Source organism: Protopterus annectens, chromosome 15.part0, assembly GCF_019279795.1.
Source record: "Protopterus annectens isolate FY-2018-M chromosome 15.part0, PAN1.0, whole genome shotgun sequence".
Classification (NCBI taxonomy): Eukaryota; Metazoa; Chordata; order Ceratodontiformes; family Protopteridae; genus Protopterus; species Protopterus annectens.
Window position 1 is genome coordinate 223,253,739 of NC_056749.1, and position 27,948 is coordinate 223,281,686.

At 43.9% G+C, this 27,948-nt stretch overlaps 1 protein-coding gene across 1 annotated transcript in view; it reads left to right on the forward strand.

Annotated features, from left to right (window-relative positions):
- LOC122790147 (cysteine-rich hydrophobic domain-containing protein 2-like) overlaps positions 1-27,948 on the forward strand; it is a 1,177,471-nt gene that overhangs the window by 923,927 nt on the left and 225,596 nt on the right. Inside the window, exon 5 of the mRNA XM_044057734.1 lies at positions 12,983-13,042. Within this exon, the coding sequence (XP_043913669.1) occupies positions 12,983-13,042 (60 nt within the window). The remainder of the gene's footprint in view (positions 1-12,982; positions 13,043-27,948) is intronic.

Below are 27,948 nucleotides of genomic sequence, written 5' to 3' on the forward strand. Positions count from 1 at the left end.
TCTTCAGCATAACAAGGAAATGGGGACGCCCAGACGTAGATCTTTTTGCCTCCCCTCACAACTGCCAACTTCAGAGATTCTGCACAAGGACTTATCACAAACAAGCATGGAAAGTGGATGCTCTGTCATTCAGCTGGAACAACCTTACAGTATATGCCTTTCCTCCACTGCCTCTCCTCCCCAAGGTACTCCTAAAGGTCAGACAAGAGAAGCCACAAATGATACTGATTGCCCCGGATTGGCCACGCCAACACTGGTACCCAATCCTAAGGAGCTTATCCCAAGGCCCAGCCTGGACATTGCCTCAAATTCCTCATTTACTGACCCAACAAAACAATCAGATCCTGCACAGCCAACTCAGAACTCTAAATCTAGCTGCATGGCGGATACTGTAACCATTCAGAATACACCTCTCTCTAAAGCGGTTATGGATGTTATTTTGGAGGCCAGGAGGCCCAGCACCAGAAAATCTTATGCAGAAAAATGGAAGAGATTCTGTGCTTGGAACCAGGCACAAGGAATTGACATGCTTGTTCCAAATATTCCTCAGATTTTACAATATCTAACTGAGATGCTGGACAAAGGCCTATCCTTCTCATCAATTAAGATCCATGCCTCTGCCATTTCAGCTCATTACAATACAGACCCACCTATTTTTTCAAATCCATTGCTTAGGCAGTTCCTCAGGGGGTCCAAAAACATAAGACCTCCAAGGAGAGCACCACTTCCTGCATGGGACCTCAATTTTGCCTTAGAAAAACTCGCACTGCCTCCTTTTGAGCCAGCCAATACAGCTGAGATAAAATTCTCATGGAAAACAGATCTGCTCCTAGCAATAACTTCAGCAAGAAGAGTCTCAGAGTTACAGCCTTTAATGGCTGTGGAACCTTTTATTATCTTCCATCTGGACAGGCTTTCTCTAAGGACAAACCCAACATTTATGCCTAAGGTAGTGTCCAGTGTGGCTCTTAACGAAACCATTCATTTGCCTACTTTTTACCCAAACCCGCAGAATAAAGGGGAGAGACTTCTGCATTCTTTGGACGTACACAGACAGCTACGCTTCTACTTGGACAAAACTAAAGCTTTCAGAAAGACTGAGCAACTTTTAGTGGTATATGCTGCAGGATCACAAGAAAAGGCTATCTCAAAGCAGACTATTTCAAAATCGATAGGACACTGCATTCGATGTCCTTCAAGGATGCATCTGCAGTCCTTACAAATGGGTTGTCCTGTCGTCAGGCAGCCCTTCAGTCGGCCGGATTCCAAAGTCTGGGTCTGGCCTCGGCTGGTGTCGCACTTCACCCGACGTCATAGCTGCAGTTATTCGGGTATAAAGGCATCAGCCGACGCCATTTTCCTCAGTCTTTCTTGCCGCGTGCCCAAGCAGAAGCTGTTCGCAAGTGCCGGTCGGTCAGAACCAGAGATTACTACTACCGAATCGTCTGAAGACTTCTAAAAGCTAAGTACCCCGTTGGGGACTCTTTCTTGCCTCAGCCGATGTCAGAAAAAGTGAATAACTGTTTAACTTGTGGGAAACAAATACCTCATAAAGATTTCCACTCTTACTGCTTACCTTGTTTAGGCCCAGACCACGACGTAGCAGCTTGTCTAGCCTGTGCTTCTTTTAACCGACGGACGCTTGGACGTCGGTCGGAATTTGCTGAGGAGTTTTTCGGCTCCGATTTTGCTTACATTATGCCGTCGGATCCTCCGACTACGCAAATATCTAAAAAGCGCAGGCAAAAGGACCGACACTTGCGGTCCGCGGTTTCGGCCGAAACCGCGGTTAAGCCAACCGCGAGTGTCTCGGTTTCGGCTGAAACCGAGCAAGCGGTTCATCCTTCAGCCGAAAACTTATCTCTTACCGAGGCCTCTTCCAACTTGGTGGAATCGGCTTCTGAAATCACTCCTGCTCTTACAGTTTCTCAGGAATTATCTGACACTATCCCCTTGGATATTTCTACCCCTGCACGTGGAGCTGCTAGGCCACCTGCATCCATGTCCATTAAGGCCTTTGCCAGGGCCAAAGCAGCTAAAACTACTAAAACTGTGCCTGCTAAGATTCCCTCTCACAGGCCTAGCTCCAGTTCACAAATGCTTAGTTTAGCAGAGGACCTCATTTCTTTAATCCGGGGATCCCAACCTCAACCTGACAGGGCCTCTCACCCACCTCCAGAGAAGAGGCCTAGAGCAGAGCCCCCTGAGCCTGTTTCAACAGATGATTCCTCTGATGACTCAGATAACACAAACCCTCCAGAGGCTCCTTTCTCCCCTTATAAAGACTCTGATGCTGAAGAGTCCATTCCTTCTGCCTTTCCGCCTGAGGAATTTTCCTTTGGGGAAACCTTGCATGCTATGAGGGAACAATTTCAGTGGCAGGGCCAGGATTTTTCAGACTCAGAAAAGGCTTAGAACCTTTCTGCATTTACCACAACATAGGCCTTTAGCCATACCTCCAGTTCTTTCTGTTGTAGATGATGCATTTAATGATGCTTGTACTGCTCCTGATTCTCTACCTCCGGCCCCTGCTAAGCCCGATAGGTACTACAGGGTCCCGGACACGCAATACCATTTGTATAAGGCTCCCTTTGCAGATCCCGAGACTATCTCCCAGGGCCCTAAGGCTGTAGCAGCTACCTCTGCCAAAAACCCCCTCCCCTCTGAAAGGAAATCCAGGTCCTTAGAGAGATGGGGTAAAAAAGTTTACACTTCTGCTACTCTTTCAGCTAGGGCCTTGAACTGTCAATTCCACATGATCCAGTATCAAGAATTTATGCTAGACCAGTTAACCAAAAAACTGTCCTCGGATGAACCATTAGACAAAAAATCTGTTCAGGAAATGGTACATAACATTCAGCAAGTCAGTAACCATTCCTTAAAATGCAGCTATGATGCACTGGAGGCTTCCTTTAGATCAGCCATGACTGGCACAGTGATCAGAAGGCATGCGTGGTTAAAAGAGCAGGCCTTACCAGACCATGTCAAATCAAAACTACTAGATGCTCCCATGGACAAGATCAATTTGTTTGGCTCTCCAGCACAACATGTGCTGAAGAAGATGGAAGAGAAGGCAAAATCTGTCCAAACAGTGAAAGATTTCTTACAGGTCCAACCTCCAAGGTTTAGCAGGAATTGGCCCTCCAAGAATTGGTCCTTTCCAGACTCCACCAGAGCTCAGAGAGGCAGGAATAGGCGTTCAAGAGGCAGAAGCCAATCCAGGGGTGCCTACATGGGACGCCAGTGGCAGGGTAACAACCAGCGAGGTGCAACCACAGACACAGCAACCACCACTGCTACAGGGCAGTCACAGTGACTTGGCATTAGCACCGCCTACCAGGGAACAATTAGAAGCACCCTTGGGCGGAAAGCTAGCTTTATTTTCAGTAAACTGGCATTACATCACAAGAGACAAGTGGATTTTGCAGACAATAGACCAAGGTTACAGGTTTCACTTCCATACTCTACCAGGGAAGAGAGGAATGCCAAACCTACCTCCAAATCAAAAGGCAGAAGCTCTAAAACAAATAGCTCAGTTATTAAGGATGAGAGCTGTGGAAAAGGTACCATCTATGGAGCAAGGACAGGGATTTTACTCCAGGCTCTTCCTGGTACCAAGAAAAGAAAGCAATTGGAGACCTATCCTCGACCTGTCCGCTTTAAACACATTCCTCATTGTTCCAAAATTCAAAATGCTGACACTACAGCAGCTTCTTCCCCTGCTGGGCAAGGAGTCTTGGCTGGTAACTCTAGATCTCAAGGAGGCATACCTGCACGTCCCCATACGACCAAATTGCAGAAGATACCTCAGATTTCTTGCAGGATCAGAGCATTATCAATTCTCAGCATTGCCCTTTGGCTTATCTACTGTGCCCAGAGTGTTCACGAAATGCCTGGCATCAGTAATTGCTCATTGCAGGCTTCAGGGAATCCAAATCTACCCTTACCTGGACAACTGCCTGATACAAGCGGACAACAAAAACAAGCTAGCAGAAGACTTGAAAAGGGTCATTTACTAAAAGTCAAGACTGATACCATCCCAAAGGATAACCTTTTTGGGTGCAGAGCTGGACACAACGAAACAAATGGCATTCCTAACAGTAGAAAAACAGGAGCAACTCCCTCTCTACTTCTTGGCATTAACAAAGCAGAATCATCTAACAGCAAGAAAAGTCCTGCAAGCCTTGGGTTTCATGGCATCCTGCATAATATTGGTTCCACATGCCAGACTACATATGAGAAAGTTACAGTGGTACCTAAGGAATTTATGGTCTCAGCACAAGCACAGCCTAGAAACCCAAATTCCAATAATTCCATGCCTGAAGCAAGAATTCCAATGGTGGGCTCAGGCCTGTCAATCAAACAAAGGATTGCCTTTCCACAACACTCAACCAAGCCAAACCATCACAACGGACGCCTCAGACCTCGGTTGGGGGGCACACATGCTGGACAAGTGCATTCAAGGTTTATGGACTCAAGACCAGCTGCACTTTCACATAAATCAAAAGGAAATGCTGGCAGTAAAACTGGCAATTCAGGCATTCAGACCATTTCTTCAACAAGGTCAACTGTTGATAAGGACAGACAACACCACAGTTATGTGGTACATCAACAAACAGGGAGGCACACATTCGTACCCTCTATGCCGGATGGCAGTGGACCTCTGGAATGTGGCCCTGAGCTACAACATTCAGTTACAAGCAATTTTTGTACCAGGAAAAGAAAACATTCTAGCAGACATACTAAGCAGAACTACCATGGATGCCCACGAATGGATGCTGCATCCGGACATCTTCAAAACAATTACAAGAAAATGGGGACTCCCACAAATAGACTTATTTGCATCCCCACGCAATCACCAACTAAAGAAATTCTGCACAAGGACATACCACCCACTCGCTTGGAAGGTGGACTCCCTATCCTTCAGCTGGAAAAACCTGACAGCATATGCATTCCCACCACTTCCTTTGATGCACAAGGTGCTATTGAAGATCAAAGAGGACCGTCCAAGGATCATTCTGATAGCTCCAGACTGGCCAAGACAACATTGGTACCCATTACTGAGGAGCATGTCTCGGGAACAAAAATGGCCTCTACCCCTTGTTCCCTTGCTGTTAACACAGAACTACAACACCCTGCATCCAAACCTGAAAACACTGCAGCTGACTGCCTGGAACATTGCATAAGAACAAATAACCCAAATTTATCCCAAAGGGTTAAAGACATTATCTTGGAGGCTCGCAGACCCTCAACAAGAAAAAATTATTCAGCAAAATGGAAAAGATATTTCATTTGGAGTACTGCGAAAGGAGAAAATGTGTCACTGGTAAACATAGCCAACATCCTGGAATACTTGGCAGAGCTCTTCCACAAAGGCCTGTCCTATTCTTCCATCAAGATTCATGCATCAGCTATTTCAGCAGAATACGACTTGGATCCTCCAGTCTTCTCATATCCTCTGCTCAGGCAGTTTCTGAGAGGAATTAAAAATGTAAAACCGCCTAGGAAGCCACCATTGCCAGCATGGGACTTGAACTTTGTGCTAGAAAAATTGACACTTCCTCCTTTCAACCAGCAGCAACAGCAGAATTACAATACTTATCATGGAAAACTGCTTTCCTGTTGGCAATCACTTCAGCAAGAAGGGTATCTGAGCTACAGGCACTAATGGCAGTACAGCCCTTCCTGATCTTCCATCAAGATAGAGTATCCATGAGAACTAATCCTACTTTTATGCCTAAGGTGGTCTCCAGAGTATCTTTGAATCAGGCTATCCACCTACCTACATTCTTCCCCAACCCTCAGAACAGGGGAGAAAGGCTGTTGCATACCTTGGATGTGCATAGACAATTACGCTACTATCTGGACAGGACCAAGGGCAATAGGAAAACTGACCAGCTACTGGTAGCATATGCAACAGGAATGGAAGGAAAAGCAATTTCAAAACAGACAATCTCTAAGTGGATAGGAAATTGCATTAGATTTTGTTACTCCTACCATGGAAAGAAAACTCCAGAAAACATCAGGCTTCACTCTACAAGGGCTACAGCCACTACCACAGCTTTTCTACGAGGAGTGGCTACCAAAGACATTTTAGAGGCTGCTACTTGGAGCTCCGTGCATACATTTGCCAAGCATTATAATTTACCTTTATACTCCAGATCCCGAGCAGGTTTTGCCACTGCTGTTTTGCAAGGGATCTTAACTACACCATAATTTTATTTCTCCTCCTCCCCCAGTTTGGCTATGGTATTCTACCCATTTGTAAGGACTGCAGATGCATCCTTGAAGGACATAGTACAGTTTTGTACCTACCATAAATGTAGATGTCCGATAGGAATGCATCTGCAGTCAGGATTACCCACCCTCCTTCCCCTCTGTGGTACTCCTAGGGTATTTGCCCATCTTGTAGCTAGCTGGGGAAATCTATTATGGTGTATTTGTTTGTATATATGTACATACATGCCTATTTTTTGTTTGCTTTCTACTATTTGGAATCATTTGCATTTATCCAAATTTAGCCTTCCTAGAGGGCACCTGGCATCTGGGGCAAGAAACACTGAGGAAAATGGCGTCGGCTGATGCCTTTATACCCGAATAACTGCAGCTATGACGTCGGGTGAAGTGTGACACCAGCCGAGGCCAGACCCAGACTTTGGAATCCGGCCGACCGAAGGGCTGCCTGACGACAGGACAACCCATTTGTAAGGACTGCAGATGCATTCCTATCGAACATCTACATTTATGGTAGGTACAAAACTGTACTTTTCTGCTATTCGCAACATGGCAAATCAGTGCCTAAGGGCATTAGACCACATTCTACCAGGGCAGCAGCCTTCCTCAGAGGAGTACCAACCAAGGATATTTTGGAGGCTGCAACTTGGACTTCAGTGCACACTTTTACTAAGCACTACCACTTGCTTCTTTACTCTAAATCCAGAGCAGGCTTTGCCACTGCAGTCTTGCAGGGCCTTATAGCCACTCCTAATTCTATTTAGACCCAGCCGCCCAACCTCAGCTTTGGGATTCAACCCAAGTGTAATGACTGCAACAGTGAAACACGATGAACATAGTACAGTTATGTATCTATCATAAATGTAGATGTTCGAGTGTATTCACTGTTGCAGTCCAGGTTACCCACCCACCATCCCCCTTTCTTTGCTGGGAGTTATCTGTTCTTCTCTATCCTATACAATCTATGTGGTGTATTTGCTTGTAGATGAAGGTATTGTTTATTTTAGTTTATGATTTTATAAGCAATGTTTTTTAGCCTACACTTTTGGGGGCACCTGACATCTGGGGCAAGAAAAACTGAAGAAAATGGCATCAGCTGCATCTTTTATACCCCCGGCACACTGACGTCAGGGAAGAGACAACCGACGTCGGACCAAGACTTTGGAATTCAGGCCGACTGCGGGTAGCCTGCCAGCAGGATAACCCTAGTGTAATGTCTGCAACAGTGAATACAGTCGAACATCTACATTTATGGTAGGTACAGAACTGTACTTTCTGCAGGGCCTGATAGCCTCTCCTAATCCTGTTTAGCCAGCCTCCCAACCTTAGCTTTGGGATTCAACCCAATTGTAATGACTGCAACAGTGAAACACGATGAACATAGTACAGTTGTGTACCTACTATAAATGTAGATGTTCGAGTGTATTCACTGTTGCAGTCCAGGTTACCCTCCCACCATCCCCCTTTTCCTTGTTGGGACTTATCTGTACTTCTCTATTCTATACAACCTATGTGGTGTATTTGCTTGTAGATGAAGGAAAAGTTGTTTTTTGTGTATGCATGCTTATTGGCATAATTTAGCCTACCTTTTTAGGGGCACCTGACATCTTGGGCAGGAAAAACAGAAGAAAATGGCGTCGGCTGCATCTTTTATACCCCTGGCACACTGATGTCAGGGAGGAGGCGACAGCAACCGCCGCCGGACCGAGACTTTGGAACACAGGCCGACTGCGGGTAGCCTGCCAGCAGGATAACTCAATTGTAATGACTGCAACAGTGAATACACTCAAACATCTACATTTATGGTAGGTACACAACTGTACTTTCTTAGTACCCGGAAAGGACAAGGCCTGGAGGCCGATACTGGACCTATCTATTCTGAACACATTCCTGGATATTCCAAAATTCAAAATGTTGACTTTGCAGCATCTTCTGCCCATGCTGGGCAAGAATGCTTGGCTTGTGACTTTAGACTTAAAAGAGGCATACCTGCATGTTCCAGTCATACAGTCGTGCAGAAGATACCTCAGATTCAAGGCTGGTTCAGTGCATTACCAATTTTCTGCACTGCCCTTTGGCTTATCTACTGTGCCCAGGGTCTTTACAAAGTGCCTGGCACCAGTAATTGCATTCTGCAGACAAAGAGGAATACAAATATACCCTTACTTGGACGACTGTCTAGTTCAAGCAGAGAACAAGGACATTCTTCTTCAACATCTGGTGTTTGTGAAAAGACTTCTAACATGCCTAGGGTACACAGTCAACGAAAAGAAATCAAAACTAGTACCCTCTCAAGATACAACATTCCTGGGTGCAAGCTTGAATACAACTGCCCAGATGGTTTATCTCACTCCAGACAAACAAAGGCGACTGACTACCTATTTCACAATATTGGCAACAAAGGCCCAGTTATCTGCAAGAAAAATTCTGCAGGCTTTGGGCTTCATGGCATCCTGCATCCTACTAATTCCATATGCAAGACTGCATATGAGGAAACTTCAATGGTACCTAAAAAGTGTTTGGACTCAACATTGCCACAGCCTGGAAACAATGATTACTCTCATTCCCTGCCTGCAACAGGAGTTTCGATGGTGGGTCAAGGCTTGTCACCAGAACAAGGGACAGCCATTCACATTACCCCCAGCCAGGCAGACACTAACAACGGATGCATAAGATTATGTCTGGGGGGCCCACATGGCAGGAAGATGCATTCAGGGCACATGGACCTCAAACCAAATGCATGTACATATCAATCAAAAAGAGACGCTAGCTGTTCAAAATGCCCTGACAGCCTTCAAGGATCTACTTAATTCGGGACAGCTACTGATAAAGACAGACAACACCACCGTCATGTGGTATATAAACAAGCAGGGGGGGCATGCATTCTTACCCCCTTTGCAGACTAGCCATGACATTGTGGGACACAGCTTTGACTTACCAAGTACATTTGCAGGCACAATTCCTGCCAGGAAAGGAAAATACTCTGGCAGACGAACTAAGTAGAAACCTCATGGATCCCTACGAGTGGCAGCTGGATCCACAAGTCTTCAGCATGATAACAAGGAAATGGGGATGCCCGGACATAGATCTATTTGCCTCCCCTCACAACTACCAACTAAAAAGATTCTGCACAAGGACTTATCACAGACAAGCATGGAAAGTGGACGCCCTATCTTTCAGCTGGAAAAACTTATCAGTATATGCCTTCCCTCCACTGCCTCTCCTCCCCAAGGTACTCCTAAAGGTCAGACAGGAGAAACCAAAGATGATACTGAATGCCCCACACTGGCCCTGCCAGTACTGGCATCCAATCCTAAGGAACTTGTCTCTTTACCCAGCTTGGACCTTACCTCAATTACCTCATCTACTGTCCCAGCAAAACAATCAAATCCTGCACAGCCAACTCAGGACATTAAACCTGGCAGCATGGCGGATAATGTAGTCATACAAAAAACACCTCTCAGTGTATTTGCGTATAGATGAAGGTAAAATTTATATTGGTGCATTTATTGATTTATATATATATATATATATATATATATATATATATATATATATATATATATATATATAATTTGGCTACCCTTTTAGGGGGCGCCTGACATCTGGGGCAAGAAAAACTGAAGAAAATGGCAGTCATTACACTAGGGTTATCCTGCTGGCAGGCTACCCGCAGTCGGCCTGAATTCCAAAGTCTTGGTACGGCGTCGGTTGCTGTCACCTTTTCCCTGATGTCAGTGCACCAGAGGTATAAAAGATGCAGCTGACGCCATTTTCTTCAGTCGACGCAGGACCCAAGACTTTGGAATTCAGGCCGGCTGAGGGCAACCTGCCAGCAGGATTACCCAAATGTAATGGTCCTGGTTACCCTCCCTCCAGCCCCCTGACTTCTATTGGCTATACCTCTAATCTTGTTTACTATGCTTAAAGCTTTTTGGTGTATTTGCTTTTTTGTTGTAGGTGTAACCTTTTATATAATTGCTTCCCATTATGGGGGCACCTGACATCTGGGGCAATAAAAACTGATGTAATGGCGTCTGTTGCATGCTTTATACCCCTGACGACCTGACATCATGGAAGATGGGACAGCAACCGACGCAGGACCCAAGACTTTGATAATCAGGCCAACTGAGGGTTACTGCAAGCAGATAACCCAAATGTGATGACTGCAACAGTGAATACACTCGAACATCTACATTTATGGTAAGTGTACACAACTGTACTTTACCCTCCCTCCAGCCCCCTGACTTCTCTTGGCTCTACCTTTCCTTCTTTTTTTGGTGTATTTAAGTTTTCTGGTGTATTTGCTTTCTGATGGAGGTGTACCATAACATATAATTGCTTCCCTTTGTGGGGGCATCTGACATCTGGGGCAAGAAAAACTGATGTAATGGCATCGGCTGCATGTTTTATACCCCTGATGACCTGACATCATGGAAGAAGAGACAGCATCCGATGCAGGAATCCAAGACTCTGGTATTCAGGCCGGCTGAGGGCTACCTGCAGTGATAACCCAAATGTGATGACTGCAATGGTGAATACACTCAAACCTCTACATTTATGGTAAGTGTACACAACTGTACTTTCTTACTCCTGCATGTACCCATAAATCTAGGCGAGAAGACACGTCCAGTCACTGCATGTTTGAATTGAACATGTAAGGAAATGGAGGAACAGGCTTTACAGTACCACAAGGAAAAGTACCCCTATCTAATACTTACTCCACAGAGTCGGACATTTAGGTCCATAACTTAATAGCCTCTTAATGTTCATATTATTCCTAAAAACAAAACCTGGATATTCACCTGCAATCCGCCCCACTTTATTGTCAGCTGTCAGAATAGGCCAATTTCTTCTAAACTTTATAAAATTGCTGTATATTACTTGAAAATGTAAACAATACCTGAAGGCAATTTGGCCGAGGTGCCAGAAGTACCAGTAATTCAAGATAGAGCAGCTGCTTGGGTCTTTGGCTTTTTATTTTTTTTTATTTTTGTATTCATTGGTGAAGTGTTGGTTGTTAAGGAAGGCTAGAAAACATGCTACTAGAAAATCATATTTGGCAAAGTGAAATATATTTTCCATTTGGTGCTGCAGGAGAGACCAGGACCCATCCCGAGTGGAGGCTGCTCTCTGATTCTCTGGTACTTATGTGAATTGCTGAAATCAGGCTTGTCTTAAACTTCCATCAAGGTGCATTCATCAGCCATTTCTGTTTGCCTGCCATTTTATCTCCCTTTCTTCCCTGTTCTAAGTAAAGCAATTTCTGAAGGAGGTTTTACATATTCCTCCATCTAGAAAAGAGGTGGCTCCATTATGAGGTCTTAAATTTGTTCTGGAACTGCTAACCTTTCTGCCTGTTGAAACCTTTTTTTCAGGCTGAGTTGAAATTCTTAATGTGTAAGACTGGTTCACTACTCTGGCTTTGGCTAAAAAGAGTATTTATTTATTTGTTTATTACTTATTTATTTTATTTTACATTTTTTACCAGGAAAGTCCGACTGGACAAGTAACCCATTTTCAGCAGACGCCTGGGGAAAAAGCTCCACATATGTGACATTTAAACATAGACAGAAGTGTAACAATTTATACAATGCTAAAATATCTAAAAGAAATATCATATTTCTAGCAATAGGAAGTGTAGACAGCTCTACTTATAAAAGTTTTAAACATGGTCAGAACTGTAACAAATTATATATTGGTAAAATATATGGAAAAAACTTCATATTACTGGCAGTAAAGAAATACTGATATAGAAAACATATAGCTGTGTATGAGTTTCAAGCTCCTGTGTCTGCCCAGCAGTTCCTCATCTTCCACAAGAGTAGGGTAGCCTTAAATACAAACCCTTCATTTATGCCCAGACTGGTTTCTGAATGTACATTACATCACTATATCCATCTTCCTGCGTTATTTCTTAAACCCAAAACATGGGGAAAAGATTCTTCATAATTGGGTGTCCACAGGCAACTCTGATACTGTTTGGATAGGACTAAGGACTTCAGAAATTCTGGCCAGCTTGTTTATCTCCTTTGAGGAAGAGAAAAGGGGACTGCAGGTTTCTAAACAGACAATTTCAAAATGGTTGTCCAGTTCTGTTCAGTTTTGCTACTCTCCTTAGAGAGGCAAGGCTCACTTCACCAAAGTTGTGGCTACTTCTGGGGCCTTTTAGAAAGGGGTGGACTTTGAGCTCTTCTGTTTTTTCTTTGACCTTTGTCAGAATACATCTGCATCTCATTGAAGCTAGGCTTGTGTGAATATATTTGAAGCTAGTGACTTTACACACCCCTGGTATTCTGGTTTGTATTCTTAAATAGAATACAAGAGTTTGTAAAGTCATTCGTGGATAATAGAATCAGTGAGTCAAGAAAAAAAAGAGGAGGGTGATAAGTGGCAGCCCTGTGCAACTGATCTACCGTTATAGGTAAGTGCTTAATTTTCCCTCAGTACAGTTTGTCATTATGTGTTTCTGCATTATTCTTTGTGGTGTGCCAAAATAGATGATTAGGTATGAGGAGTTAACTTTTTGTCTCTGGTTTACCATATAATTTGCTTAGCTCATGGTTACAATTTGTTGCATTTAAGAATATACTTGACTTCTGAAAAAGATCCGACAGTGACCAACATACTGGCTGATACCAGCTCTACTTGTATTCTTGCAGCAATGATCCTTTTAGTCAAACACTATTTGTTAGAGTGACTGACACTAATAATTAGTTCTTGCACTTTCATTTTTGTTTTTCCTCAGCTTGGGCTGCATTGGAAGTTAAGCAAAAGAAAATGTGAAACAAGTAATATGATGGAATATGTAAGTCCTTTTTATTTCTTTGTTTCTTTTTAACGCTTTACATACTTCTGGACTGCTATGATTTTGTCATTGCAGTGTAATTTTAACCCTCAGATTTAGCCTTTCTCCTCCTAGATTGATAATCCTCATAAAGTTTAGTCTGACCTGTTTGAGTACATACTCTTTCTATGATTTTTTTTTAAAGGCCAGTGCTATAAGTTTTTAATGCTTGAAGGTTGAGAGGTATGCGCCTTCAACTGTTGACCATTTTCCAAAGGACTGCCTTTTTTTCCTGCTCTCTTGATGTTCATCGTGTTACCCTGCTGCAGTCATCACACTTGGGTTATCCTGCCGTCAGGCGGTCCCGCAGTCGGCCCGAATTCCAAAGTCTTGGTCCGGCGTCGGTTGCTGTCGCTTCTTCCCTGACGTCAGTGCGCCAGGGGTATATGAGAGGCATCCAACGCCATTTTCTTCAGTCTTTCTTGCCATGCGGTGCCCAAAGCAGAAGCAGTTCGCAAGTGCCGGTCGGCCGACACCTGAGATTTTCAATTTGAATTTCAGTCCGAAGTCTTCAATAAAGCTAAGTACCCCGTTGGGGAACATTTTCTTGCCTCAGTCCGATGTCAGAAAAAGTTAACAATTGCATTTCTTGTGGGAAGCAAATCCCTCATAAGGACTTCCATTCCTATTGTATTCCTTGCCTAGGCCCAGACCACGACGTCACAGGTTGTCGGTTTTGCGCTAGGTTTAATAAATGCACTATCAAACGCCGTTTTGACTTCGCATGGCATTACTTTGGTAGGAAATTTAATTATATCATGCCGTCAGAGCAGCCGACGACCGCAATTCATAAAAAACGCAAGGATAAGGACAGGCAGCCTAGGAATAAGCCAGCCCCGAGGCCTCAGCTGGGCCTGTCGCCGGTTCTCTGGTTTTCAGTGAGGCGCCTACGCAGCCCCTGACGACCGCAGAGCTAGAACCCCAGACAGCTACCGACTCTCAAGCGGAGTCTGCTATGCCGACGCAGCCATCTACTGATACTGGAGCAGAATTAGTCACCGGTGCAGAGGAAACTTCGGTTGCAGAAGGTGTCTTCAGACCGACTACACTCACCATTAAATCTTATGCTAAGCTTAAAACTCCTTTAAAACCTATGAAAACTGTTAATCAGTCTACAGGTCAAGGCCCCATGCCTAAGAAACAGATGTTTAAGATGGCTGAAGATTTAATTACCCTTATCAGGGGTTTCCATCCCCCTCCTGATAAAAGACCAAGACAAGAGGAGGATTACGCATCCTCTGACCAGGTTTCTCTCTCCTCAGATTCTGCTGAGGAACAGGATTACACTTTTCCACCTTATGAGGATTCTGATGCTGAAGACTCTATTCCCTCAGCATCTCCCCCTGAAGACTACTCCTTTGGGGAAGCATTACATACCATGAGGAAACATTTCCACTGGGAAGGCCAGGATTACTCAGATTCTAAGAAAAGGCTCCGAAAGTTCCTTTTATTACCCCAGCACAGACCTCTTGCTATCACTCCTGTTTTAGATATTGTGGACGATGTCTACTTGGAGTTTAGTTTAAATCCAGACTCTCTACCTCCTGCTCCAGCCAAACCAGACAGATACTACAGAGTACCTGACACACACAAATTCCTTTATAAAAGCCCTGTAGCTGACCCAGAAACCATATCCCAGGGTCCTAAGGGAGCAAAAGCTTCTATGGCTAAAAATCCTGTGCCCTCTGAAAGAGATTCCAGAGCCCTAGATAGATGGGGAAAGAAAATATACACCTCTGCAACTCTGGCTATGAGAGCATTAAATTGTCAGTTTCACATGTTGAAACATCAACAATTCCTAATGTCTCAGTTAAAACAAAAAATGAGCACACATTCAGAACAGCCTGAATTCAAGGAAATGCAGGATCTGTTGCATGCAGCTGAACAGGTGGGCAAGCATACTTTACAATGTGGATTTGATTCACTGGAAGCTTCCTGTAGAGCAGCTGTTACTGGCTCTGTCATTCGTAGACATGCTTGGTTAAAAGAGCAAACCCTCCCTGACCATGTTAAAGCAAAATTATTAGATGCACCTTTACAACAGGATGTATTATTTGGTGTCAAAGCAGAAGAGGTTTTAAAGAAAATGGAGGATGAGGCTAAATCTATGCAAACTGTCAAGGATTTCTTGCAGGTACAACCCCCTCCTTTCCAGCTTCAGACAGATCACAGAGGGGCAAATACAGACGCCCAAGGGGCAGAGGTCAGTCACAGGGCCCTTACAAACCTCGCCAATGGGGTTCTGCTACCCAGAAAGGAGGAGAAGACAGGCCCCAAACTAGCAGAAGGCAGACACAATGACTCTATCCTCAAACTACGAAGCAAATCTCTCCTGGCAACACCCTTGGGAGGAAAACTAGCATTTTTTTGCAGACAACTGGCACATCATCACAAAAGACAAATGGGTTCTAAACATGTCTCTCAAGGATAGAGATTCCACTTTCATACCTTACCAAGGATCAAAGGAATACAAAACCTGCCACCAACTCAATGGGCAGAGGCACAAAAACAAATTACAGCTCTCATGAACATGAGAGCCATTCAACATGTACCTACACAGGAGCAAGGACATGGATTTTACTCAAGACTCTTCCTAGTTCCAAGAAAGGACAAAGCATGGAGACCCATTCTGGATCTTTCAATTCTGAACACCTATCTGCAAGTACCAAAATTCAAGATGCTAACACTACAGCAGCTTCTTCCCATGCTGGGCAAGAATGCTTGGCTAGTCACTTTGAACCTCAAGGAGGCATACCTGCATGTCCCTATCAGACAAAATTGCAGAAGATACCTCCACTTCATTGCAGGTTCAACGCATTATCAATTCTCTGCACTGCCCTTTGGCTTATCTACTGCGCCCAGGGTCTTCACAAAATGCCTGGCACCAGTAATTGCATACTGCAGACAAAGAGGAATTCAGATATACCCATACCTGGACGACTGTCTTATTCAAGCAGAAAGCAAGGACATTCTTTTACAGCATCTGGCATTTGTCAAACACCTTCTAAGTTGCCTAGGGTACACAGTAAACGAAAAGAAATCAAAACTAGTGCCCTCACTAAACATAATATTCCTGGGTGCCAGCTTGAATACAGCGGTTTCTCCACTTGCTGCAGGTGCTTACATAGCAAAAGGGGCATTGTACTCAATTATTGGCCTGATGAGGGAAGAGTACAGGGAGGTTATAACTTCTTTTTTTTTCTGGAGGCAATGCCCTTACTTATAATATGAGTAGTATAGAATGTCCTTCTTACTAATGTGGAGACATGGTGGTCAAAGTTAAGGTTGCTGCCAACCTGTGTGCCCAGGTCTCTCCCCATTAAGTGCATACTTAAGGTGTTGCTGTTGATGTGGTAGTTAGCAGGAACAACGCTTTTACCAAAATGAATGATAATACATTTTTTGCATTGAGTTTAAGGCCATGACTTTGGCACCAATCATTTGTTTAAGACCCTCTTGTAGGATGTTGACATAATTTGGAGATTCTATGACTGCTCCCAGTTTGCAGTCGTCAGCAAACTTTGTCAGCCTCAGACCTTTAGTTTTTGCTTGTACGTCAGAGAAATAGATTCCAAACATTAGAGGTCCCAGGACTTATCCCTGTGGAACACCACTGATTACAGGTCTGGTGCTGGAGGTGGATTCCCCTAGTTCGATTATATGAGTCCTATCACTTAGCCAGTTAGTGACCCATCTAATGGTATATAAGGATTGATCCCTAGTTGGGAGAGTTTGTCAGTGATGCCTGAGTGGGAGATAATGTCAAATGCCTTGGTTAAGTCCAGGTAGGCTGTATGCACAGATTTCCCCTCGTCGAGGGCTTTGGTGACCATCTTGAAGAAGTCCACCAGGTTTAATAGGCATGATCTCCCTTTGACAAATCCAAACTGAGTAGGGTCAAGTGTTTGGAGATGACCTATATCTTTGTTGATAAGGTCCATGATGATTCACTCTTTGGCCTTGCAGATAAGGCTAGTCAGGCTAATAGGTCTATAGTTCCTGGGTCAGTGGAAGCACCACCTTTGTGCAAGGGAATAACGGTGGCTGATGTTCTTCATGTTTCACTGTTGCAGTCATTACATTTAGGGTAATCTGCTGGCAGGTTGCCCTCAGTCGGCCTGAATAACAAAGTCTTGGGTCCTGCGTCGGTTGCTGTCTCCTCTTCCATGACGTCAGGGGTATAAAACATGCAGCTGACGCCATTTTATCCAGTCTTTTTTGCCACGTGGTGCCCGAAGCAAAAGCAGTTCGCAAGTGCCGGTCGGCCGACTCCTGAAATTTTTGCATTTGAGTTTCAGAACCGAAGTCTTCAACTAAAGCTAAGTACCCCGTTGGGGAAACTTTTTCTTGCTCCTTACCGATGTCATTAACAGTTAATAATTGCATTACTTGTGGGAAGCAAATACCTCATAAGGATTTTCATTTGTACTGTATTCCTTGCCTAGGCCCAGATCATAACGTGCCTTGCTGTCGGTTTTATGCTAGATTTAACCAATGCACTATTAAGCGTCGGCATATTTTTGTTTCAAAATATTTTGGATCCAGATTTAATTACCCTGAAATGTTGTCGGATAGCAATCCGACTACCGGAGTTCACAAAAAACGCAAAGAAAAAGACAGAAACAGACCCTCGAGGTCCAAAACCGACGACAAAGTTTCTCCTAAGCCAGTCGCCGGTTCGCCCTACTCAGTGAGGTGCTTTTGCAGCCTCTGATACCCGCTACTTTTGAGTCGCAGGCCTTTACCGAGACCCATGTGGAGTCCGGTATGCCATGAGATTCTCAGAGTATTGAACCCGTGGATGTCTCTCCCTTGGATGGGTCCGGAGCTGCTGAGCAGGCACTGGCTTCTGAGGGTGTTTTCAGGCCTCAGCATTTCTATATAAAACCGATGCCAGCTTTGAAAACAAGATCAAAAACAACTTCTTAGTCTAAAAAAAACGACGCATGAGCCACGTGCTCAGGCCCCTATGCCTAAAAAACAGATGATCAAAATGGCTGAGGACTTGATTACCTTTGTCAGGCCCCCCCCCCCCCCTCTTGCTAAGAGGCCTAGGCAAGACACTGATTATGAACCTTCAGATCAGGTTTCTATTTCTTCTGATCAGGAATTTTCTATACCACCCTATGAGGATTCAGATGCAGAAGAATCCATCCCATCTGCATCTCCTCTTCAGGATTGTTCTTTTGGAGAAACCTTGCTTACTTTAAGGGAACATTTTCATTGGGAGAGTCAGGATTTCTCTGAATCAAAAAAGAGGCTTAGGGATTTCCTTCTTCTTGCTCAGCATAGGCCTTTGGCTATACCACCTGTATTAGACATTGTTGATGTGTTTTCGGAATCAAGCATGGCTCCTGATTCCCTACCCCTCCGGCTTCTAGTAAGCCAGACAGATATTACAGGGTTCCTGACTCCCACAAATTTCTATTCAAAAATCCTGCTGCTGATCCTGAAGCTATCTCACAGGGTCCCAAAGGTGTAAAGGCCTCTACAGCCAAAATCCTACCCCCTCTGATAGAGATTCCAGAGTGCTGGATAGATGGGGAAAGATGGTTTATACTTCTGCAACCTTGGCAATTAGGGCCTTAAACTGCCAGTTTCATATGCTTAAATATCAACAGCATGTTATGGACCTATTGAAACAGAAAATTATGTTGATTTCTGATTGTGTGGAAAATAAAGTTACAGGAATTATTGCATGCAGCAGAACAGGTTGGAAAGCATACTTTGCAATGTGGTTTTGATTCCTTGGAGGCCTCTTGCAGGGCCGCAGTTACTGGATCTGTGATTAGAAGGCATGCCTGTCTCAAGGAGCAAAATCTGCCTGATCATGTTAAAGCTAAATTGTTGGATGCCCCTTTACAGCATGATACTCTCTTTGGTAATAAGGCAGAAGAGGTTTTAAAGAAAATGGAAAACAAAGCTAAATCTATGCAAACTGTAAAATATTTCTTGCAAGTGCAGCCACCCAGATTCAGTAGGCACTGGCCTACTAAAAATTGGTCCTTTCCTGTGTCCAAGAGAGCCTCTCAAGGAAAATCCAGGTGCTCAAAAGGCTCTAGATACCAGTCACAGGGTTCTTACAGGTCAAAGCAATGGGGTACCTCCACCTCCAAATCTGGAGGAAACAAAGCACAACCCTACAGTAAGCAGTCTCAGTGACTTCCCTCCACAGTCTCCAAGCAGTTATCTTTTGGCAGCCCCCTTGGGGGGAAAAATTAGCACTTCATGCTCAAAATTGGCAGTTAATTACCCAGGACAGGTGGGTATTAAACGTAGTATCCCAGGGCTACAGATTTAATTTCCATACTTAGCCAATTCCAAACTGTTGGCCAGATCTGCCACAAAATCAATGGGCAGAGGCTCAGAAGCAAGTTAAGTCCCTCATGGATATGGGGGCTATTCAACCAGTACCAGAACAGGAAAAAGGACAAGGTTTTTATTCAAGGCTGTTCCTGCTACCCAGAAAAGACATTGCCTGGCGTCCAATACTGGACTTACCGATTTTGAACACATTCCTGGACATTCCAAAATTCAAAATGCTGACTTTACAACAGCTACTGCCTATGCTGGGGAAGAACGCTTGGTTAGTGACTCTAGATTTAAGAGGCATACCTGCATATCCCAATAAGGGAATCGTGCAGAAGATACCTCCACTTCAAGGCAGATTTTATGCATTACCAGTTCTCTGCACTGCCCTTTGGCTTATCTACTGTGCCCAGGGTCTTTACAAAGTGCCTGGCACCAGTAATTGCATTTTGCAGACAAAAAAGCATACAAATTTATCCTTACTTGGACGACTGTCTCATTCAAGCAGAGAACAAGGACATTCTTCTTCAACATCTGGCATTTGTAAAAAGGCTTCTAACATGCCTAGGGTACACAATAAATGAAAAGAAATCACAACTGGTACCCTCTCAAAAAATTACATTCCTGGGTGCAAGCTTGAATACAACTGCCCAGATGGCTTATCTTACGCCAAACAAAGGCAACTGACTATATACTTCAAACAGATGGCAACAAAAACCCAGTTTATCTGCAAGACAAATTCTGCAGGCTTTGGGGTTCATGGCATCCTGCACTCTATTAATTCCAATGAGGAAACTTCAGTGGTACCTAAAAAGTTTATGGAGTCAACATTGTCACAGTCTGGAAACAATAATTCCTCTCATTCCCTGCCTACAACAGGAGTTTCTTTGGTGGGCAGAGACACGTCACCAAAACAAGGGACTGTCATTCACTTTACCCCCTGCGACCCAAACCCTAACTACAGATGCATCAGACTATGCTTGGGGGGCCCACCTGGCGGGGAGATGCATTCAAGGCATATGGAGCCCAAAACAAATGCATCTGCATATCAACCAGAAAGAGATGATAGCTGTTCAGAATGCCCTGACAGCCTTCAAGAACTTACTTCATCCAGGACAACTACTGATAAAGACGGACAACACCACGGTTATGTGGTACATAAGCAGGGGGGTATGGCACCAGAGTCCCCCTGCAGCCTTCCAATGCCCCATTACCTGGCTATTTCGCCCCATTTACCATAAACAATAATGTGTGCTTATTGCTTTACCTCTAGAATGATTATTTGGATTTTATTTTTACATTTTGCAACACATCAATGCACAAAAACTAACAGACATCTGATAAACAAAGCAATACTGTCTCACAATGAAAATAGACTTGGCATTAAAACTTCTCTGCTCTTGAAACTCACATTCATTGAAACAACAATGAAACCTGCACCACATCCAAAGAAAATGCATCTGACCAGTGGTGGATAAAGATTACCTTTGGGCAGTTTTCAAATCATTGGCCCCTTGCACACAAAACAAGAAACATACATGCGTTGTTTTCTTTGATACACCTTCCTGACTTTATTAAGTTATATTCCTTGTATAATACAGCACACTTGTTAGACAGAGCACATTTTAAATTTATTGTTTGAACATTGTTTCCAGTAGGCTGTACTGTAGGCAATGAAAGAAAATGCATGAACCAATAATTACAAAACTGCCCAATTCAGAACGTTTCCATCATAAAAGTCTACTTCCACACCCAAACTATATACAGAATGTCAGTAGTGTAAGCCATAGGCATCTTAAATAGCTTCTCGCACTTATTTTCAATTTCAGTTTTTTTGGGGGGGGGTCAAAAACCAGGGACACATTTTAAACATTGCTTGTATAATTTTGGAAAGTTGCTAGAATAAAATGTTGTTACCACCATGCATGTTACTGGCAAATGTTGAACCCAGAACCCTATATACTAGGGCCAGTGCAAAATACCACTGTGCTAAATCAGCAGTTTGAAAAATAGGAAGACTGAAACTTAATGGCTATCATTTAGTGAATTCAGTTCTCAGTTCTCACTTCTCACCATAGCTCTCAACCTCTTAGGACAGAAAACCTAGACAAACAAAGCCAATAATTGGGGAATACAAATTCAGTTCTCACTTATCACCATAGCTCTCAACTCTTAGAACAAAAAACCTGGACAAAGCTCACAAGTGGTGGTTGCTAAGGACTTTTCAGGGACACATTTTAAACACTGCTTGTATAATTTTAAAAAGTTGCTATAATAAAATGTTGTTACCACCATACATGTTACTAGCAAGTCTTGAATCCAGAACACTATACACTACAGTTAGTGCAACATACTACTATGCTAAATCAGCAGTTTGAAAAATAGGAAGACTGAAACTTAATGGCTACCATTTAGTGAATTCAGTTCTCACGTCTCACCATAGTTCTCAACTCTTAGAACAAAAAACCTGGACAAACAACAAAGCCAATAATGGAGGAATATAAATTCTGTTCTCACGTCTCACCATAGCTGTCAACTTTTAGCACAAAAAAATCTAGGCAAAGCTCAGAAATGGCGGTGGCTAGGGACTTTAGGCTCTTTTTACCCTGTACCAAAGGTACAGGGTTTGAGCCTAAATACCTCTAGCCACCAGATGTATTACTTTAACTCCTCAGTTTTCTTATGTGCCTCATTCCATTCTCTTAGTGTTTGCAGTACTGCTCCAACATATTCCACCTTTCTCTAAACTTCTCAGGTGTTTTCTTTTAACATTGCTTTTGGACTAATATCTTATGTAACTTGCCATCTTTATAGCTTCTTCTTTTACTTCCAGTGCTAGCATTTCCACATATCATCTTTATATAGTTTGTGTATTCCACTGCTCCTGCTCTAATTAGCTATTTTAGTAGGTGCTTTCACCTGCTCAATCTTTATTCACTTTGACTTCTGGAAGGCAAATTCCTCGCTGATTCTGCCCAAGTTTTCCCAAGAACCACTTACTAATAGAGTCTTCACTTTCAAAATTTATTCTTTTAAACGGAATAATGCCTTTTGCTTTCTTCTTTTCAAGTTTGTCTTTCTCCATTTCTTTTGCATCATCTGGATTGCTTCATATCACCACATTTGAGTGGATGAGTATAAAATACCACTCTGGTCTTCTTTTTCTTCCAGTATTCCTCCAATGTCCCTGTAATAAGATGACCCAGTGTATATACTTAGCCCCTTTGGTCTGATTCTCTCAAGTTGCTCCTATCTTCCATTCTCCCTTCCTGTCATCCTATACTATTTTTCTGTACCAGATTCTGGTGAAACTATGGTATATAAATTTAGCCTCCTTAATAGGTGTAGTATTTTCCCCTCTCCTTCTCCGTCTAGGTCCTTTAGTTTCTGTTCCCATTCACCTACTAATCATATTCCATTTTCTTATAATAGCTCTCCTGGTCCATGATACTTCATTTTAACATTTATTTAATTACATTCTACTACTAATGAATGTCAGTGTTATCCTTGCATGGATTGTTAGGGAGGACTTCCTCCAGTTTCTTCACTATTGTTTCCCATATTAGTCACACTCATTGTTGCTTCTCCATCATTTTCTTGATCTACTTGATGTTCATCGTGCATACAGCTGCAGTCATTACAGATCGGTTATCCTGCCGTCAGGCGGGTCCTCGGTCGGCCGAATTCCAAAGTCTAGGTCCGGCGTCGGTTGTCGTCGCTTCTTCCCTGACGTCAGTGCGGCAGGGGTATAAAAGAGGCAGCCGACGCCATTTTCTTCAGTCTTTCTTGCCGCGCGGTGCCCGAAGCAGAAGCAGTTCGCAAGTGCCGGTCGGCCAGCTCCTGAGATTTACGAAAGTATTTCAGCCGAAGTCTTCTTTAAAGCTAAGTACCCCGTTGGGGAAACTTTTCTTGCCTCAGACCGATGTCAGACAAAGATAATTGCATTTCTTGTGGGAAGCAAATACCGCATAAGGATTTCCACTCTTTCTGTATACCTTGCTTAGGCCCAGACCACGACGTCTCGGCCTGCCGTTTTTGTGCTAGGTTCAACAAGCGCACTATTAAGCGCCGGGCGGAGTTCACCCTTCATTATTTTGGCAAAAAATTTAATTATATCATGTCGTCGGATACACCGACACCAGTTTTGAGCAAAAGACGCAAAGATAAGGACCGACATCTGAGGTCCGCACCGAGTACTGAGACCACGCTTAGGCCGACTACCGGTTCTCAGCGAGGTGCCTACGCAGCCCCTGAATATCGATGAAACTACATTACCGGTGACTTCAGTATCCGAGGTCGCAGGCTCCTCGGTCTCCATTCCTACTGCAGATACCGACGCCACTCTTGGCGGGGAAACTCAAAATTTAGTCAGGCCTGCCATTTCTGAAGGCGTCTTCAGGCCTTCCACCTTATCTATTAAATCCTTCACTAAATCTAAAGCAGCCATGAAAACTAAAAAAACAGGGTCCTCAGACCTCCTCTCAAGGCCCCATGCCTAAAAAGCAGATGCTTAAAATGGCTGAGGATTTGATTACTCTCATCAGGGGTTCTCAGCCCCCCTCTGACAAAAGACCCAGATTGGAGGAAGACTACCCTTCCTCAGACCAGGCTTCTATTACCTCAGAACACTCTGAGGACCAGGATTACGCCTATTCCCCCTTTCAAAGACTCTGATGCTGAGGAGTCTATTCCCTCGGTCTCCCCCCCCTGAGGACTACTCTTTTGGGGAAACCCTGCATACATTGAGGGAACACTTTCACTGGGAAGGCCAAGATTACTCAGATTCCAAGAAAAGGCTCAGGGAATTTCTACTGCTCCCCCAGCATAGGCCCCTGGCTATCCCTCCTGTTTTAGATATTTTGGATGGTGTGTACACAGAAGCCAGCCTTAATCCAGATTCTTTACCTCCAGCCCCTGTTAAACCAGACAGGTATTACCGGGTTCCTGATTCTCACCAGTTCCTTTATAAAAGCCATACTGCTGACCCAGAAACTATTTCACAGGGTCCCAAGGGAATAAAGGCCTCTACTGCTAAAACCCTTTACCTTCAGAGAGAGATTCCAGAGCATTAGAAAGGTGGGGGAAAAAGGTGTATACATCTGCCACTTTAACCATGAGGGCATTAAACTGTCAATTCCATACGTTAAAGTACCAACAGTTTTTGTTATCTCAGTTGAAAAGCAAAATGACACAAACAGAACAACCAGATTTGAAAGAGTTGCAGGATTTGTTGCATGGTGCAGAGCAAGTGGGTAAACATACCTTGCAGTGTGGTTTTGATGCTTTAGAGGCCTCATGTAGAGCTGCTGTCACGGGTCTGTTATACGTGACATGCTTGGCTCAAAGAGCAAACCTTACCAGATCATGTCAAAGCAAAGTTATTAGATGCACCACTTCAAAAAGATGTATTGTTTGGTGTTAAAGCTGAGGAGGTACTAAAGAAAATGGAGGAAAAAGCGAAATCAATGCAAACAGTGAAAGATTTCCTGCAGGTACAACCTCCACGCTTCAGCAGAAACTGGCCTTCAAAAAATTGGTCCTTTCCAGCCACGGACAGACCTCAAAGGGGTAGATACAGATGCCCAAGGGGTAGAGGACAACCTCAAGGATCTTACAGAGCAAGACAGTGGCAAGCACCAACCCCAAGAGGTGGAGAAGATAGATCACAGTCATTTAGAAAACAGACACAATGACTTCCCCCTATACCTGCCAAGCAAAGCTTTAATGGCAGCACCTTTGGGTGGAAAACTGGCATTATTTTCAAAAAATTGGCATATTGTTACAAAAGACAAATGGATTCTGGACATTATAGACAGAGGCTACAGGTTCCACTTTCACACCCTTCCAAAAATGAGAGGCATGCCAAACCTGCCACAAAATCAAAGGGCAGAGGCACAAAGACAAATTTCCGCTCCCGTGGATATGAAAGCGATTCAAGAGGTACCTGCAAAAGAACAAGGTCAAGGTTTTTATTCCAGACTATTCCTGGTACCAAGGAAAGACAAAGATTGGAGACCTATCTTAGACCTATCCATCCTAAACACATATCTACAGGTGCCAAAATTCAAGATGCTCACATTACAGCAGCTTCTTCCCATGCTGGCAAAGAGTCTTGGCTGGTAACATTGGACCTCAAGGAGGCATACCTGCATGTCCCTATCAGACAAGATTGCAGAAGATACCTCAGATTTCTTGCAGGTTCAACCCATTACCAATTCTCTGCATTGCCCTTTGGCTTATCTACTGCACCCAGAGTGTTTACGAAATGCCTGGCATCAGTAATTGCCTTCTGCAGACTACAAGGAATACAAATCTACCCATATCTGGACGACTGCCTGATCCAAGCGGATAGCAAGGACATTCTATTGCAGCATCTGGCATTTGTAATAAAACTGTTAAACTTCCTGGGATACACAGTGAACAAAAAGAAATCAAAACTAATACCTTCTCAACAGATAATTTTCCTGGGTGCCAGCTTAAATACAACCACCCAGATGGCCTACCTCACGCCAGACAAACAAGGGCAACTGTCTCAATACTTCAGCAAAATGGCAACTTTCACCAGGCTAACTGCAATGAAAGTCCTGCAGGCTCTGGGATTCATGGCATCTTTCATCCTACTAATCCCATGTGCAAAGCTGCATATGAGGAAACTACAATGGTACCTAAAAAACTTATGGTCTCAACACAGCCACAGCTTGGAAACAATTATACCACTCATTCCATGCCTTCAAAAGGAATTTTTGTGGTGGGCTCAAGCATGCCAAAGAAACACAGGTCTCCCTTTCTGTGTACCTCAAGCAACTCAAATCATCACAACAGACACCCCAGTCTACGCCTGGGGAGCACACATGGCAGATCAGTGCATTCAGGGAAAATGGTCCCAAAAAGAGAAGCACCTACACATCAACCAAAAGGAGATGCTAGCCGTGCACAATGCTCTTATGACCTTCAAAGACCTACTGCATCCAGGCCAGTTATTGATAAGGACAGACAAAACCACAGTCATGTGGTACGTAAACAAACAGGGGGGAACTCATTCATACCCCCTTTGCAGGCAAGCCATGACCCTATGGAACACAGCGCTGGAATTGCAAATTCAACTACAGGCACAATTCCTGCCAGGGAAGGAAAACACACTGGCAGACAACCTAAGCAGAAATATGACAGATCTACACGAATGGAAGTTGCATCCTCAAGTTTTCTCAAAGATAACTCAGGCATGGGGACAGCCAGACATAGATCTATTTGCTACCCACAGAAATTACCAGTTGAAAAAATTTTGTTCAAGGACCTATCATCCACAGGCCTGGAAAGTGGACACACTCTCTTTCAATTGGACAACATTGACAGTCTATGCCTTCCCGCCTCTTCCTCTACTGACCAAAGTTCTAGTAAAAGCCAGAGCAGAGAGGCCACAAATGATTCTCATTGCTCCAGACTGGCCAAGTCAACACTGGTATCCGCTCCTAAAGAGCCTGACACACTCCCCTCCATGGATCCTACCTCTAGTCCCTCTTCTGTTGTCCCAGCACAACTACAAAACCCTTCACAGCCAGCTGAAAACCCTAAATCTAGCTGCATGGAGAATTCCTTAATTTCCCAACAGACTCTCCTCTCCAAGGAGGTGCAGGATGTCATCTTGGAGGCCAGAAGACCTTCTACTAGAAAAGCCTACTCCGCCAAATGGAAACGATTTTGTTCCTGGAATCAAGAAAAGGGCCAGAATCCTTGGGTAATAAATATACCTCAGATTTTACAGTACCTAGCTGAGATGTTAAACAGTGGCCTTTCCTTCTCCTCCATCAAGATCCACGCTTCAGCCATTTCTGCACAATACAACACAGACCCTCCTTTATTCTCACATCCTTTCTTAAGGCAGTTCCTCAGAGGGGCAAAAAATATAAAACCCCCAAGGAAACCACCAGTTCCAGCTTGGGACCTCAACTTCGTATTGGAAAAGCTGACCCTGCCCCCCCTTTGAGCCAGCTTCTTCAACAGAGCTACAATACTTGTCATGGAAAACAGCCTTCCTTCTGGCTATCACCTCAGCACGCAGGGTTTCGGAACTACAGGCCCTCATGGCTGTGCAACCATTCCTCATTTTCCATCAGGACAGAGTTTCCTTACGAACCAACCCTACCTTCATGCCAAAGGTAGTATCCAGTGTAGCTTTCAATCAGACTATCCACTTACCTACCTTTTATCCAACTCCACAGAACAAAGGGGAGATACTACTGCATTCCTTGGACATTCACAGACAACTTCGTTATTATTTGGACAGAACAAAGCCATTCAGGAAATCTGAGCAACTCTTTGTGTCCTATGCTACAGGTGCTCAAGGAAAGGCTATTTCCAAGCAGACAATTTCAAAATGGATAGCCCACTGCATACGCTTTTGTTATTCATTTCATGGAAAATCTGTGCCTGCATACATCAGATCCCACTCCACCATGGCCACAGCTACCTCTGCAGCTTTCCTCAGGGGAGTCCCTACCACGGACATTTTGGAAGCAGCTACTTGGAGTTCAGTGCACACTTTCTCCAAGCGCTACCAC